The sequence below is a fragment of the Culex quinquefasciatus genome, chromosome 3 (genome assembly GCF_015732765.1).
Source record: "Culex quinquefasciatus strain JHB chromosome 3, VPISU_Cqui_1.0_pri_paternal, whole genome shotgun sequence".
Taxonomy (NCBI): Eukaryota; Metazoa; Arthropoda; class Insecta; order Diptera; family Culicidae; genus Culex; species Culex quinquefasciatus.
The window spans coordinates 61,495,313-61,512,322 of record NC_051863.1 but is presented as its reverse complement, the minus strand read 5'-3'; the positions used below and the strand labels follow the sequence as shown (position 1 = coordinate 61,512,322).

The window sequence follows — 17,010 nt, the reverse complement described above, 5'->3', positions numbered from 1 at the left end:
TGCGATTTTTTCGACATAAATCCGTCTGGGAGATGCAATTTTATTTATTTTTCTTTTATACATGCTTTTTGTGTACACGTTTTCTCATACAATATTACATGCTTTTTCTCACAAAGGTGATTTGCATGCTTTTGCGATTTTACACAGAATTTTTTTACTGTGTAGCAAAATTAAGTGGAAAATTATTTTTCCGAAAAATGGTGATTGGTGAAGTTTTGGAGCGTTTGACTCTTCAGAAGGCAATCTTTGGAATAGTCTAAAATTAGGGTGTTTCACGATCAGGGTGATTTTGAATATCCTATAAAAAATATAATAATAATAATAAATCTAAAGTTTGTTTTTTTAAGGGCCTATAAACATATAAAACACAATAGCTTATAGGACCTTTTTTTAAAAAAAAAACTCTAGAAATGTTCTTCGGGGTACTTTAAGAGCCCTTACAACAAACTTTTTTCTTGTTTAACAAGTCAAATTGTATTTAAGGGTAAAAAATTAGTGCCATTTTAAGGTAACAAATATGCAAATTCATAACTTAAGTATCTCGAAAAAGCGTAGGCCAAATTTCGAACGCAAGGTGGCATTCGACTGGGGGGATCTAGCACCACGAACGCTGAAAAAATCTAAGGATTGTTTTTATTCAAACTCGAGATATATTTTCATTTTAAAATATCAAATTTTCAAGGGAAAAGTGTATGAGACCACCCTAACGAAATTCGAAAATTGTCCAACTATATGTTTTCACTGTACTTTTGCCCGCTGAATCTGAATCAGAATATGTCCCAAAATCGACAATATGGCTGGACAATATTGCCTGTTTTTCTCATCGTGCTGTTTTTGCATACACAGAAAAAAATATTTCTGTAAATTTACATTATTTATCATGTACCAAAAGGTATCATGATAAATGATGTATATTTACATTAGGTTCATTGGAAATTTACATTAGATTCATTGGAAATTTACATTAGTTTTGAAAATTTACATTAGTTTTCGAATTTACATTACTTTTGGAATTTACATTAGTTCAAATCAACTAATTCTGATTAGCCAATGGGAATGAGAAGCTCGACTTGGATTGCAGTAGGAAAAGGGTGTGGCCTATGTTCTATTTTAAAATGAGTGAAGCGGGCAGCAAAAGGAAATTCGGATTTTAAAAAATTGTTTCACAGGTAGGGGACGTTTTCTCGTCGACGGCCAAGTGGAATAACGCTGGACTGGAATCGAACGGACGACGGGTAGAATGTTCGGTGTTACTGCTGCTACCCGCTGCCGACTGAGCCATCTTCGCATTTTATAAACGAGCGGCTAAAGCATCAACTTGTTCAGGGCGAGGCTCAGGCAGTGGGCCAGCAAAGTATGAGAGCGATAGAAAGAGAACCAAATATTACTATTTTTAGTTCGGGTAGTTTTGATGTCAACGTTTGGCAGAAATACATTGGATATATGATTTACATTGAATAGAAATTTACAGGAAGCCGAACACGGGTAGAAATTCATCAGATTTGAGTTTCCATGCTCAACGTTTCCATTAGATTCATGATTTACATTAGATTTAGATTTACATTAGAGTAATTTCCATGACTTTTTGCGCTTTACATCATATCTCAACATTACATTGAGTGAGTTTACATAAGAAACAGTAATTACGTGCTGGGTAAATTTACATATTTTTTTCTGTGTATATGTGAACATGATCAAAGTAGCTCGCTGAAACATGAAAAACGTATGATATTTTCAGGAGCAATACAAGATTATAGCACACGTTAGGGCTCTGGAGGGCATCATCCACTAGCGTGCACAGGGTGGGGCAACATGGGGCAACTGCCCCACCATCCACAGAAATTTGTTCTAAATTTGGTCAGGGGGGTCCACAAATGAAGTATTTTTTAAAACGTCCATATTATTGCCCCACCTTCCTCAAAGAGCTGGGCACGCTAGTGGCATCATCCCCAACCGGCCATTTGGCGGCCATGTTTGTTTTAGAAAAACATTCAAATCTTGATTCAGAATGTTTCAATCAAAAAATAGTTTTCTTTGTGATGTTTGTAGAAGCATTTTACATATAGTGATTATTTTTTCATTCCAATTTACTATTTCTGGACCCTGAATTCAAAACCAATTGACAGTCATTGCCCCAAAAGTGAAGTACACCATCTACCACCTTAAGACCACGTGGTTTATGGATGGTCCCTTACTTAGTAGTAGTAGTAGTTGTACTGATAAAGCAACCTCCCTGACTGAAAAGTCCGTCGGACGTCCGTCGTTTGTCGTCCGTGCAATCGTACGACGTCGCACGACAATGTCGCGCGACTTTCGCACGAATGTCAGACGTTTTTGCACCAAAATGTCGTATTTGTCGTACGATCGATAATCGAAATTGTTCGACATTGTCGTACGACATTCGACCGACGTCGCACGGTTTTGTTATTTAGGATGTCGTGCCTTTGTCGTGTGCTGTCATTCCGGTATTTTGAGGTTATTTTCAAAATAAAATTCACTTTGTTTATGTTTTTGATTATGTTTATTCATTTGTATTAGTTTGCACTGGCCTGGCACTTTGTTTTTGAAATATTTACTATCACTGCAGCCATAATTTTCTTAATTTCGCTTAATGACGGGATTGGCCGTTGCACAAGAAGGAAATACAAACCGACTTCTTTTGGTCCGACGATGGCCAACCACTTTTGGAAAGGTTCTGCTTGTCTACCCTTCCAATGTTCGAGTGCTGCCCCGTGGGAAGTTTGCCCACCTCGATCGCCTTCACCCGGAGGATGTTCTCGGCCGGAAGTATCTCCAGGAGGAATACTGAGTTTTGATAATGGCGCTTTTGAGATTCCGCTAGAAGTCCAACACCACCAACGCATTTTCATTGTCCTTTTCCTCTTGCTAGTCCACGTCCAGCAAAAGCACTCTGGAAACTGTTTGTACAGAACTGGAACGAATAAAATAATTTAAAAAAAATGCAGGATTCAAGAATTTAAAAATTTTAAGACATGACGTGTTTTATAAATATTTTGCACTTCAAAATTTTGAGAAACAAAGATTCATGTTTTGAAATTTAAAAAGCTGACTTTCATCAGAATTGTTGGGTTTAAAAAAAAATGAAACATGTTATGTTTGATTTTATTGTGGGTAGCAGTGAGGTTCTGATGTATCCAATGACAAAAATAAAATATTTTCGAAATGCCGTTGCAAATATTTTTCAAAGTTAATATCAAAGTTATAAATAATATTAATAAAAAAAACCTTAAATATTGTAAAACAAAAAAATAGATAAATTTTAAAACTTATTATCTAGTTTAATATTATATTTTTTAGAATTACAAACGTTAAGATATTAGGAATCAGAAATTTTAAAAATATTGAAATATTAATACGAAGAATTTTAAAAGTATTAAGACTCTCAAGAATTTTTAAACTTCTAAATTATTTGGAATATAAAAACTTGAAGAATTAAAATACAATTTTTAAGAATATCAGAATGTAGGATTTTCGAATACTAGATTTTAAGAGTTCTGTAAAGCCGAAAATTTCACAATTTTATAATCTATGAATGTAGGAATTTAAGAATTGTATTATGTATTGTATATTCTGGTATTGTATAGAATTGTATTATGTACTGTATATATGTTATTAATTTAGATTTTTAGCATTTTTTTAATGCCAGAATATATGTTATCTTGAGAATTTTATTAGAACTAGGATCTTTAATTTTTTTCAAATTCTTAAGATTATTAATAACCTTGAATTTTCTCATTTCAAATTTTATTGTTTTTTTAAACTACGCAATTTGAAGAATTTGAAAAGAAGCAAGGAATTGTGGAAATTTAAAAATTTAAGAATGTTGGAACTTTTTTTTATTTTTTTTTATTAAAAATAAAAATTTATGGAATTTTAGATTGATAGTATTAGGAATTTTAGAATCCTCGATTTTTTTTTAATTTAGGATTTCAGAAGTTAAGAATTTTGGAATTTTAAGAATTTTTAGTTTTTTTATTTCAGAACGAAAGAGTTATATTTTTTTATTTTTGGATTTTAAAATTTTAAATATATCATTTAACCTCCAAATTTTAAAGAAACTAAATATTTTTAGAATTTTTTAAATTAGGATTTCAGAAGTTAAGAATTTTGAAATTTTAAGAATTATTAAATGAAAAAATCTTAAATTCAAAATTGTGCAAATTCAAGTTTGAATATTTTTCTTCGTCGAATTATTGTTTTTATGTTTATGTTTAGTTTTTCGTCATACAAACGCACTCCCAACACACCTCATCCAAAACACTACTCACCGGTTCCATTAACAAATTCTGGCTGTTTAGAAACGTCGCGGGAGTTTATTATTCCGTCCTCCTCCATCTTTTTATTCACGCGGAACAGTGATTGACTCCCGAGCTTGAATGTTCCGTCTCCCTCCTTCTGTTTCCGACACATTCAACACTCTGACACTCCTTCTCCTTTGGAAATGCAACTTCCGCGGAAAACAAAACACTTTCTCAATCGCAGACCGATTCCTTACGATACCGTCCTCCGGCATAGTCCATGGACATGGCCCACCGAATTAACGATATGTCCCGTCTTCGTCCTTCACCGCCACGAAAACCGAAATCTGGAAATCCAGAACATAAGACTATGATTTGGCCGTTCGCCACTCCAGCCGAAACTTTCCGGAAAAGTAACACAACTTACCAAAATCCTCCAGTAGCTCAACAGCAACGACAACTGGTTCAATTCGGTTGAAATCAAGTCCAAACAAGATCAACTGAAGAGAACTGTCAAACTGTTTGCGTCGACGAAAATCGTGACGTCGAAATTAAGGAAAATCGATGGAAAAAACAATGTCGCGCATGTCGAGTGTTTGTCGTGCGTTTGTCGTCTTTTCGACCAATCGATATCGAAACGGTAAAATCAAAACCGTGCGACAACTCGTACGACGTGCGACATTTTTCAAACAGGGCTATATTGAGGAATAACCTCCACCACTTTTGTAAGTAGTCTCTTAGGATGAGACAAGGGAAGTGTTTAGCGGATGTACACGCTCTAGACAAAAAAATGTTTGCAAAAGAGGAGGGAATCAATTTTTAAGAAGGGGCTCAAATTTCAGCATTTTTGTATCACCTAGACCCAGATTTACCCTTGATGACGATTTTAGAAGAAACGTCGAATTTATCAAGAGCGAGCAGATTATTTTAGCACCCTTTGAGATTTTTTTGAGTCGTTATTTTTTATTCGTAGATCGGACAATCTCGATCTTCATCTTGTTATGATCAATTTTAGTTAATTTTACTGTTATTTTATTGTTATCCTATCAAGCAAGACTGTTTGTAAAAAAAACTTCAAGGAGGTGATAGGTTCTACGATGATGCAAATTGGCACAGTTTTAAAACAGATTTTTTTTTAAATTTTTATTTCCTTTAAAAAAAACTTGTGAAAAATGATTGGGTGTTTAAAAAATAAATCGAATAAATTACTGCTCCAACAGCACCGTGTTTGTCTTCCGCAAAAGCCGTCGCAGTTTGAACATCAACTCAACATTCGACACAACTCCCCGTGCCAGGTACATTTTTACAGCCCGGTGGTAGTCCTTGATGATTGGCTCCTGGAAGATGTGGTTATTACACTTTATTGTTACAACAGTCAAACTATGTCAACTAACCTCTAGGAGCTCGATTCCTTTGTTGGCTTGCTTGTGAACTTCTTTGTAGTGAGCCTCAAAGTCCTCTCTGTTCAGTGGTTCTGGAGTCTAAAAAAAAGAAGAAATTTGTTGTACAATTGTTTTTTTCAAATGATATACGAAATATGTACCTCATCGCAGCACTTGATGTGTTGATACAAGTAATCATCACGTGGCAGATCGTTCTGGATGTAACGAAGCAGTAGTGCCACAATTGACTCTCGCAACGGATTCAGCAGCTTTAGGTACATGGATCGACACCTGGCCCGATTTTCCACCAAATCGTCAAAGTTATTCAAGTAGTCTTCGGTCTTTTTCTCGAACTCGTGCAGCTGTTATGTAAAGGAACGATTTAATCAACCCTTTTGCTCATTTGATCACCGTAAAAAAGAACCCATACCAGTTCAAATTTATTAATCTCTTCTTCATCGGGATACTCCGGCTCCGATTCCGGCTCCGATGGGACATCTGGAATCACCTCTTCTTGTTTAACTTCCACTTCCTCCAAAGCTTGTTGAATTTCCTCTGGCGGTGGTGCCTCCTCAACCTTCTTCTTCACCACCTTTTTGACGACCTTCTTCTTTTCCTCAGTCATAGCTGTGCACTAAAAAAACGCCTCAAAGCTTTTCACAAACTAAAATATAGCAACTAAAGACTCAATTCGCGACCCGAAATGCGATCTGAAAGTCTTGGCGGCTTAGCAGACAATGGTGCATGATGCGAGATGCATTAATAAAATTAGATTCTCATCAGAAGGTGATCGGATTCGGAATATAGGCATCGGCTATCGGCGCGAACGACGGTCGGCCGGAAATGTATCATACTCGCTGTCTATTTAGTTGTTTAATCAGACCTTTGCGAAGGTAGCCACTTTTTGGCAAACGTTTTAGGTGCGTACGCGTGCTCGCAAGGTTTAAACAGAGGAAATACAAAACAGCTTTTTTATGTACAACATTCATCAACTTGCAGACAGACAAACAATCATTTTGGCGCCATTAAATTGAATTAAGATATTTACTTGCTAGTTTTATTCGGAAAATAGACAACAATAATAAATGGGTAATTTCGCCTCAACTGTACACAAAAAGTACAAATTCGAATTCGACTTTTTCTGATCAGGTTCAAATTTGCTGGAGCTATTGATTCCATCAAAACATGTAAGAATCCCGATTTTGAACCACCACCCCTCCTTTTTTGGCACCACCCCAAAGTTATCTGATTTTCGTCAATTTTCCAAAAAACCTCTTTTTTCAAATGGCCATATCTTGGTAACAAAAAATGATTGAGCAAAACTCGACAGATATTTTTGAAGGAAATTGGACGCTGAATCGAATGGCGTCATCATATTTCAGAACTTTGGTGCATTTTGCGCAATTGAAAATTTTACACGCAATTTTCTCAATATACACGCGCTTAAATTTTAAATTTAACTTTACCATCATGTTGTCCAGACAATTTTACATAAGAATCAATTTTTTGAATGTTGGGTAAATTAAATTCTTTTGAGATAACGATTTTTTAAGCTTGCAGTTGCAGAATTTACCTATCACGCGATACATGATAAAATGACAAAAATCACAAAACTTTGTGGCGGTGCCAAAACAGAAGAGGTGGTCCAATTTTGTTCTTACATGTATTGATGGTATCAATAGCTCCACCAAATTTGAGCTTGATCAGACAAAGTGCATTTCGAGTGGTGTGCCAGTTGGCGCGAAATGACCCAAATACAAGTTCTTGGGTAATGCCTTGCAGAAAATTAAGTCATGATATTTTCGATATTTTTTTTTTAAATTCCAACATCAATGAAACAAAAGGATAAACGGTGTATACATTTTCAATCGCGTTTTTTTAGCTGTAAGTTTTTAAGCATGGGCCAAAAGTTTTAGAGTAATTCCAGCCCAAAACAGGAATTTTTTAGGTACTTTTTTCTTGACCCTCTCCGATTTCAATGAAACTTTGTAAACATATTATCCTAGGCATATATTAGCCATTTTTGTGTATATGGAGCCAGTTACACTCGATAATGACATTTGAGAAGGGCGTAAGTGTAATTTAAATATTGCTGTATCTTGAAGCCGTTGCATCGTATCAAAAAGTGGTCAAAGCCAAACTTGTAGGAAATTTACATCCAATTGAATGGTGGTCAAAGACAAACTTGTGGGAAATTGGACGAGCTTTCCGGTAAAAATATTTTCGAGACTGAAAAATCAAGTATGTCATATAAAAATTGCCAAAAACCATCATAAAATAGTAGTTTATGCAACAAGTTTTGCAACAAGAGGATTTTTTCAGCACGAGTCGTACATTTATCCAACGAGGTTCACCGAATTGGATAAATACGAAGAGTGCTGAAAAAATCAAGTTTTGCAACGAGTTCCATACGACATTTTTTGCAATTCCTAAAAACACACACTGAGTGAAATTGTATGTCAAATTTTCATGTATTTTGTCAATAAATTGTTTAAATCAAAAAAAAAAAATGTTGAAAAGTGTTACTTTTCAGCATTTATTTTGAAAAGTGTTGCTATTCGATTCTGTTATTTTTGGTACAGAAAAATAGGCTATTTCGTCGTTCAAGAATGACAGGCAAAGTAAGTAGTTTCACGACGGAATTGCAAAAATTATTTTTTCAACATTTTTATTTTTAAAACCGCTGTAACTTCACAAGGATTGGACTTAGGACAATTATCAATATGGAGACTTTTGTGTAAAATTGTCTGGAGAATCGATTCCCTTATCAGGGTGACCACTCAAATTCCATTTTCAAATTCCCGACTTTTTCCCGACTTTTTTCCAGACTTTTCCAGAATGCTCAAATAATAGGCATTTCTTATCTAAAGAATGATTTCAAACAAAAACTTTCTATAAGAACAGTCAATATTAACCAGCGAAAAAAAAATCACAAAGAATTTAAAAAAAAATCCAAATATAGGTATTTTTTGTAAATATAAAAACTAAACAATAAATAAAAAAACGTTACTTAATCCACCCTTAGGTGGTTGGTGCCTTCCTCTCATTTAAAGGGTAATGCTATCCAAACACGCTCGTGGGAAGGTCTTTTAATTGCCTATCCAAAGATAGGTCGCATGATATATTTGGACAACGTTTTCATCAAAATATCTGAGATCTGGCCTCCAAAAAGTGTATAAATAACACTTAAGTGCATATAACTTTTGATAGGGTTGCCAGATCTTCATTGTTTTGGACGCGTTGGAAAGGTCTTTTGATTACCTGTTCAACGACGGGTTGCATGATAGATCCGGACAACGTTTTCATCATGATATCTGAGATCCGGCTTCCAAAAAGTGCATAATTAACACTTAAGTGCTAATAACTTTTGATAGGGTTGTCAGATCTTCAATGTATTGGTCGCGTTGGAAAGGTCTTTGAAATACCTTTCTAAAAATGTATAACATGCCGGGGTTTCTTACAAAAACCACCCTTTTTACAATCTTCCGGACTTTTGTTAAAATCGTTTTTTTAGCATAACTTTTGAAGTACTTAACTAAACTGCCTAATTTTTAATAGCGACTTATGGGACCCCAAAACGGATCGAATGACGCCAAAACGGACAAAATCGGTTCACCCAATGTCGAGATAATCGAGTGACAATTTTTTTATCAACATCCCACCACACACACAGACATTTGCTCAGAATTCGATTCTGAGTCGATAGGTATACATGAAGGTGGGTCTAGGAGGTCTAATTGAGAAGTTCAGTTTTCGAGTGATTTTATAGCCTTTCCTCAGTAAGGTGAGGAAGGCAAAACACTTCAAAAATGGAATTTCATTATTATGATTCAGAGTAGAAACACAAACAATTAGTCTTTGAAAAAATAATCGAAAGTTCAACAATATTTATAACTTCCATGTTATTTTTTAAATTGACAAACTAATAGTTTTTGATACTTCGTTTCAACTGAAAATGACAAAAAGTTTAAGATAACTGAACTTAAAATAGCGTTCCTATTTTTTCAAAACTACATCATCATTTTAAATCAAAGAATGATTGAAACATAATTGCTGTTATTATTCATTCAAAGGATTTAGAAAAATGTCAAGGAATTCAAAAAAAATGTTTTTGACAAGTTCCTTTTAAATTTTGTAATTTTTATATTAAATTTTCTAAACAATTTTAATTTATCTAGTGGTCAGTATTTAAATGTTTTTATTTCAATGAAAATTAAGTTTGATATGATTTTATGTTTTCCCACTTATTTGAAGTAAAATAATTGAAGAAACATTTTTTTTAAACAATTTTGCAATAACTAAAAATTTCGTGGATTATATATTTTGCAATTTCAATATTTTATTTATGTTTCCAAAACGTTAAAAAGTTTTTCAATTTTGGATTTTATTCGATATTTAAGTATTCCGAAAACTGAAAATCAAGCTTTATCTATTTACCCATACTCACAAAAAAAGTTCAAAGGCAACATTTGGAAAAAAATATTTTTAATTACTAAATAAATTTTGTTAAACAAATAAAAATCTTCACCAAAAAAACATTGACAAACTCAAGTTGGAATCTGTTACTAAATATCCAATTATGTGACAAAATGAAATAGAACCATAATTCTAAGCCGGCCATTAGGCTCTATTTTTATATTAGTTTTTCATTAACTTTACCTCTTGTTTGATGAACAAAAATTCATCATAAAAAATATTATGAAAATCTGTGTCAAAGACTCCAATATTCATTAAGATTTTGAATGCCTTTAACAGCTTTTCTGTACTCAAATATATTGAAATAGTGAAAAGAACCTTAAATTTAAAGTAAGTTACTAAAGCAGAAATGAGTGAATTCAATTTGAATATTTTACAAAATATTACAAAATTATTCAAGAGTTAAAAAATACTTTTCAATCAAGTATGCTCAGAATTCCCGACTTTTTGACAAAAAATCATAAATTCCCGACTTTTTCCCGATTTTTGGCGGATTTTGGCGAATTCCCGACTTTTTCCCGACTTTCCCGATTTCCCGACTTGAGTGGCCACCCTGCCTTATTCAGTTTTTGAAAATTTTGCTGTTTAGAACACTTATGAAAAAAAAACAGTTTCAGTAAATGATTTTTGTATTTTTTTTGGTGAGTAGCTCCATCCTGCATTTTTCGTGAGTCTTTTTGTAACTTCTTAAGCTATTTTCACAAAAATTTTGAACGAAAAAAAATCGTGGGCTCACCTTCAAATTTGACTTTAAAACTCAAAAATCAAAAAATCTCATAATAGTGAAGTGTTTTTTTCTTTCAGTGAATCTTTTCGGAAAGCCCGTCAAATTTCCTACAAGTTTGTCTTTGACCACTTTTTGATACGATGCAACGGCTTCGAGATACAGCAATATTTAAATTACGAAATACAAAAATATTTAAAACACTTACGCCCTTCTCAAATGTCATTATTGACTGAAACTGGCTCTATATACACATAAATGGCTTATATAAGCGTAGAATAACATGTCTACAAAGTTTCATTGAAATCGGAGAGGGTCGGGTACAGCCGATTCCCTATTTGACATGGGATTGCCCTTTAACTTTTTTTTTGCAAAAAAAAACTATATGTGGTGCTGCACGTCGAAAATACACTAAAATTGAAATGAACATTTGAATAATGATTAAAACGCAGGGGAATACATTCTAAATAGTTTTCCGCTGATTGCGCTCGTGCGTCCAATTACCCGAAAAAATATTTCCCGTCCCGAAATTTTAAATTTCCCAGAAATTTCCGAAATTTAAGCGGATGTATACATTTTGCTATCTTTTTTGGGCCAATGTTTTCTAAATACACACAAAAAAATGAGAAAACCGACCATCCATAAACCATCATTTTCGCTCGCTTATTCAAATAAAAGACTCTTTTAACGGCTCTTTCGCTCTTTTTAAAAAAATGATGAAAAAATAAGAAAGAAATAAAGAATGGTTTGAGTTTTTATGTATTTTTACTAAACTTTTTTTTTTATTGTTGAAAAAAAAGTAAGGAATCGTTGAACGTAGGTCGTAGGTCTTGGCGATCTCTATGTCAAGAGTTCTACTCGTACACAGAAAAAAATAATGTAAATTTGGAAGCTGTACTTTTTGAAGGTTGAATATTACCTCTTTTATGATGTAATTTTACCTCAATTTAGACTGAAAAAGTAACATTACACCAGAAAAGTGGTAAAATTACACATTTCCAGAGGTAAAATTACACCTTTTTTCTGACATAAAAGGTGTACCCCTTCCCAGATGTAATATTACCATGATTTTTTTTTCTGTGTACCTAAACGTTCGAATAATTGGTTGGGGAGAGCACCCAAACTTATATCTAGGATTTTGGAGAAGATAATTGCTAATAATTTTACAAAATTCCGTTATTTCTGCTAAAATCAAACAAATTCTAATATTTCTAAAAACTGTCCACGTGGTTCACGAAATATGTCGATTCAGCTCTCAAAATGACGGAAATCAATCCCTCTTTTTTGTCGTAAGGTACCATTTTGACAAATTCAACATTTATGCATAAGCATTGAAATATTTGAAATTACACTTTCAAACAAATTCAATTGAATGATATTTAAAAACACACAGATTAAAAAATCATGCCATCTTAGAATGGTTTTTCTTAAGCTCTTTCCAAAGATCGGAGTTTCATAAAGAACCGCGGATCTTTTTTATGAGCCGTGGTTCGTTCGCTTTTTTTTCTTGAACCGGTTTTTTGAGCGGCTCGCTCTTTTTGTAGCCACCTCTAGTCAAAACACTTAGATTTTAAAAATAACACTTCTTAACCAAAAATACTAACGATCATATTGTGATTTGGTACAATTTGAAGGGCCATTCATAAATCACGTGGATACGTGGAATACCAACACTGAAAATTGCTTTTCTATACAATTTTGTTACATAATATAATTAGAAACTGGATCATAATAATAAATTTCAGATTTCCCGGGAAATTTGTTGAAAATTTCCCGTTTCCCGAGAATTTTGTAACCCCAGATAATTGGACGCTCTAGATTGCACTCAAAATGTCGTTGAAATTTTGAGTGTTTTGACATTTTGCCCCTTGATTTTTTCGGCCGGTTTTGAAGGAAGGGGGGGGGGGGGGACTTTGGAAAAGACCCATTCAGCCCTGTCTAAATGTTTTGTGCACGTGTTTCGAGGACCCCAAACTTCATGCTTCCCCTCGAGTTGAGCCTGCGCATTTTTGTATTGGTCGCAGTTGTTTCCAAGACTCTACAATAAATAGCCAGAAAAAAAATCAGAAATTCGATACATTAATTGAACATAAAGCACCATGCGCCTCCAGCTAAATGTACTGGGAACTCCTTTCGATGGAGAAACATGGTACTTTGAGTTCGGTCGATATCCTATCCCTGAATCCGATTAATTTGCATATGGAACATTTATGCGAACATGAGCAGTAAAGGAGTGAGAAGACAACAAAATCAACGTCATAATTTATTTGATATTGTGTTCGTCGTTTATAAATAGCTTAAACACATATTTATTTAGTATCTAATAATTGCAATAATTTTGCGCAGGATTTTCAGCAGGTTGAAGCTCAGAACCGCGTTGCACTTGAGTCCACTTCGGACGAACTCGTCGAGCTCATGTCGGAAGACAACCATTTTTAGAACTGACGCCTTCATCTAAAAATAAAGCAAAATCGGTAGACAAAAGCACACGAGCACCATCAACGATCAATTTGAATTTGTTTACTTCCACCTTGTGGGACAAACAACAACAACAACGAGCAAAGCCTACTAACCTCACACGTGTTGGCCTCAAACAGATAATGCTTCTCGTGAACGGCATGGTAATGCAGCTTGAGCATGTTCACATTCCGGAAGCTCTCTCCGCAGCACTCCATCGGAATTCTCTCCTTCCATCCCTTGACGCGAATGCCGTACTCTGGAATAACGAGCTCCTTTTCACCGACCGGTTCCTTCCGCTTGACCGGTTGCCCAAAGTGGTCCAGGACTTCGTTTGCAGGCTTGGGTTCGCGCCATTCAACGACGGTGAACTCCATCAAGATTTGAATGATCCTCAGCCTAATTTCCTGCAGGTAGTAGAAGAAAAACGTCCCAAACAGGTCCCGGTGCATGACGATGTGGTCAAAGTCGTTGTTGAACTGCTTAGCGTGGGTTACGGTTTTCTGTATCTGTTGAACAAAGTTATTGAATCACTGAACAAAATTTGACATCACAAAAACCACCTTTTCCCACAGTTTGGCCTCCTCCTCGGTATCGAACGTGGGCCGCAGATAGAAATCCTTCATCGTAATCATCTTGAAGCAGCACTGACTGGTGACCGGGCTAGATCAGAAGATGTTCTAGTTTGTGATCGTCACTCAGAGGACGATCGTGAACTACAATCGAGGTCTGGGGATATGGGGTTATTTTTATTGGCTCGAAGATATGGGACTTTTGGCGGAAATAATACAGTCATTCAACTCACTTTCATTTGGCTATGTTAGAAACGTTGATAGGAAGTGTGCACAACATTATACAATGTGTGTGTGTGTGTGTGTTTATTTTCTTCTTTTTGAATTTGTAACTACGAAGATTGGGGTTTCTTCTTTTAATCAAAAGGTTTTCATGATAAAATTTTGTTTTTGTTACATCGCAAGAATAATTTTCAAGATTTTGATTTTGATTGACAAACATGAATAATTAGATAGATAGCCTATTATTTCAGACAATTCATAACGACTCTACAAACTTAGCCATATTTCATTGGCCTGATGAAATACCACTAACTTTACTGTCCAAAACATCCAAAACATTCCGTTCTCTTTTATAATTTGCGTTGGCCGCACCTTTGCAACTAAAAGATCAAGCAGAAATACTAAAAAAGTGAAAGCCACACTTTTTTTTTCTAATGTTGGTACCACTGCGCGATTTTGACATTTCGGGCGTGCGCCATTCGTGACGCCATCTTCGCTTAAAAATGTGGATAGTCTCCGTGGTATCGCGAAATGCTATTTTAGGGGCTAATTAGATAACACTGAGAAAAACTCAATTTTCACAGCATTGAAGGGTTACATACAAGTAGAAAATCACAAAATTTCATGTTTCAGAAAATTTATTAAATTGACTTAAAAGATGATTTTCAATCACTCCTTAAAGTTTCATGAAGATATTTTATGAATAAAGTAAGTTACAGACGATTTAAGCTGAAGATGTTGCTATGCGCAAAGCAAACTGTCAAACTTTGCGTGAGTTTTTCTATGATCACCGAGTTAATTTACGAGTGCCACGATATTTCAAGATGGGACATACCAAATTGGTTGAAATTGGGGGTGATGACTCGCAAAACATATCCCGTGTGCATGACGAAGCCTAATTTTGAAATATTTTGCATTTTAAAAAAATACAAAAATCAAAATCTTTTGAAAAACATAACATAAAAATATGTTTATCTTTTTCAAAAATAAACATTTTGAAAATCGGAAAACTAGTCTTCACCAAAATTTTGTGCCGATTTGGTCAAGGCAGTGTTGAAATAGCGTGGCACCCGTTTTTTGAAATTGCTAACTTCATATAATTGTATCTTCAAATTTATTTCGTTGATGGTTGAAAATGTATATTTTAATAATTAAAAAAAAGTTTAAGTTTGTGCTCAAACCAACCTCTGACATTAGGGTGTAATATGGTTGTATGGAAAAAAATAAAATTGTCCAAATCTAATGAGCACAGCAACTTTTAAGTTCCTTTTGGCGTCCTAAACAACTCCCCAAAGTTTGGGAACGATTGGTTTAGTCCTCACTTTGCGCAAAGCGATTCAATTTTCTATGGGAATTTGTATGGGGAAAACCATTTTTTTGGATTTTGATATTTATAAATTTCACGCATCACGTTGTACTTGAACCGGATTCATATTCGAATACTCTGAAAGATGCTCTACAACTTTCCCGAAGAGAGTATGATGCTAACTTGCTCCTATAAAAAGATACAGCGTGTTCAAAACTCGTCTAAAACGTGTTTTTTGCTTGAAAATCACGTTTTAGACGAGTTTTGAGGACGCTGTATCTTCTATAATGGGCAAGTTAGTATCATACTCTCTTCGGGAAAGTTGTAGAGCACCTTCTAGAGCATCCGAATATGAATCCGGTTTTAGTACAGCGTGAAACTTGGATTTTTTAAATATTAAAATTCAAAAAAATGATTTTGCCCATACAAATTCATATGGAAAATTGAATCGCTTTGCGCAAAGTGAGGACTAAACCAATCATTCCCAAACTTTGGGGAGTTGTTTAGGACCCCAAAAGGAACTGAAAAAATGCTGTGCTGGAAAATCGATTTTGATTTTACACCCTACTCTGACATATGTAACCCCTTAAGCTTAAAGAATATCTCAGCAATCTTATCATCAAAGTTTAAAAAATTGTGGGATATTTTCTCAGCCATCGGTATTATATTTTTTCCTGAGTGCTTTTCCTGCATGACCAAGTATGACTTTAGAAATCTTGTTTGAGAATTGCTTAGATAAAAAAAATCCATTTTTTTTATTCAATTTTGGTACAGTAGCTTCTCTAGCTGTCGATCTTCTAGATATCAATATTTCTCCAGCTGTCTTTTCGAAATAAATATTTTGAAAAATTTTAAATCAAGACTAGCATTTTAAATGAGCGTAATATTCAATGTTTGGCCCTTTAAAAATGTAAGTCTTGATTTTAAAAAATTGAAATATTTTTTTCGAAAAGATCGTAAAAGGAGAATGGGCAAATTTGGTCCAAGGATGTACACGAACGGGACCAACTTTTTTCGAAAGATTTCGCCGAGACATGAAAAAAAGTCTTCTGGACCAACTCTCTAAACCCCGGGGTTCAAAAGTTACATGCTGTTGAAGTTTGTGCATTTTGAGTAAAAATATACAAAAAATCGGATTTTTACTGTTTATAAAATCATTTATAAAATCTCTGTTTCATTATGGATTTCGATTTTCTTGACTTCATTCGACGCGTATCAGCAAAAACTATGAATTCTGATATATCTTAGCATGATTGAAACATGATTTCACTTGTTTTTATCCGTTTGAACCGTTTGTGCAAGAGGCATCCCATAGAAACAAGTCGAAACTTCAAGGTTTTGAAAACGGATCCGACCCAAACTGCTTCAGTGAGTATGAAAGGCTTCAGTGCAATGTTGTAACAGCTTATTGGGATGGTCTGAGTCATCCGAGAACTCCTTGGAGTTAAGACCGGTGAGTCTACCGCCGTAACAAACAAGATGTCGGCGGTTTTTGACCACTGATCATACCCGCATGATTTCAGTGAGTATGGTAGACTACTATGCTGATGTGTTGGAGTGTCCTGAGTTCTCCTAGGACTCCCTGGAGTTAAGATCTGTGGGTCTACTACCG

The 17,010-nt window shown here is 34.7% G+C and overlaps 2 protein-coding genes across 2 annotated transcripts; both read right to left on the bottom strand.

Annotated features, from left to right (window-relative positions):
• Nucleotides 1-5,463: 5,463 nt before the first annotated feature.
• On the bottom strand, nt 5,464-6,392 carry LOC6043438. The gene is made up of 4 exons (XM_001859032.2): nt 6,072-6,392; nt 5,803-6,003; nt 5,654-5,740; nt 5,464-5,596 (listed from the first exon to the last, which is right to left on the bottom strand). Exons 1-4 carry the CDS (start codon nt 6,264-6,266, stop codon nt 5,465-5,467), a joined length of 615 nt encoding a protein of 204 aa, XP_001859073.1. The 5' UTR covers nt 6,267-6,392; the 3' UTR covers nt 5,464.
• A 6,699-nt stretch (nt 6,393-13,091) lies between these two features.
• On the bottom strand, nt 13,092-14,023 carry LOC6043437. The gene is made up of 3 exons (XM_001859027.2): nt 13,862-14,023; nt 13,415-13,807; nt 13,092-13,295 (listed from the first exon to the last, which is right to left on the bottom strand). The coding sequence occupies exons 1-3, from the start codon at nt 13,931-13,933 to the stop codon at nt 13,155-13,157; spliced, it is 606 nt and encodes a 201-aa protein (XP_001859069.1). The 5' UTR covers nt 13,934-14,023; the 3' UTR covers nt 13,092-13,154.
• Nucleotides 14,024-17,010: the final 2,987 nt, after the last annotated feature.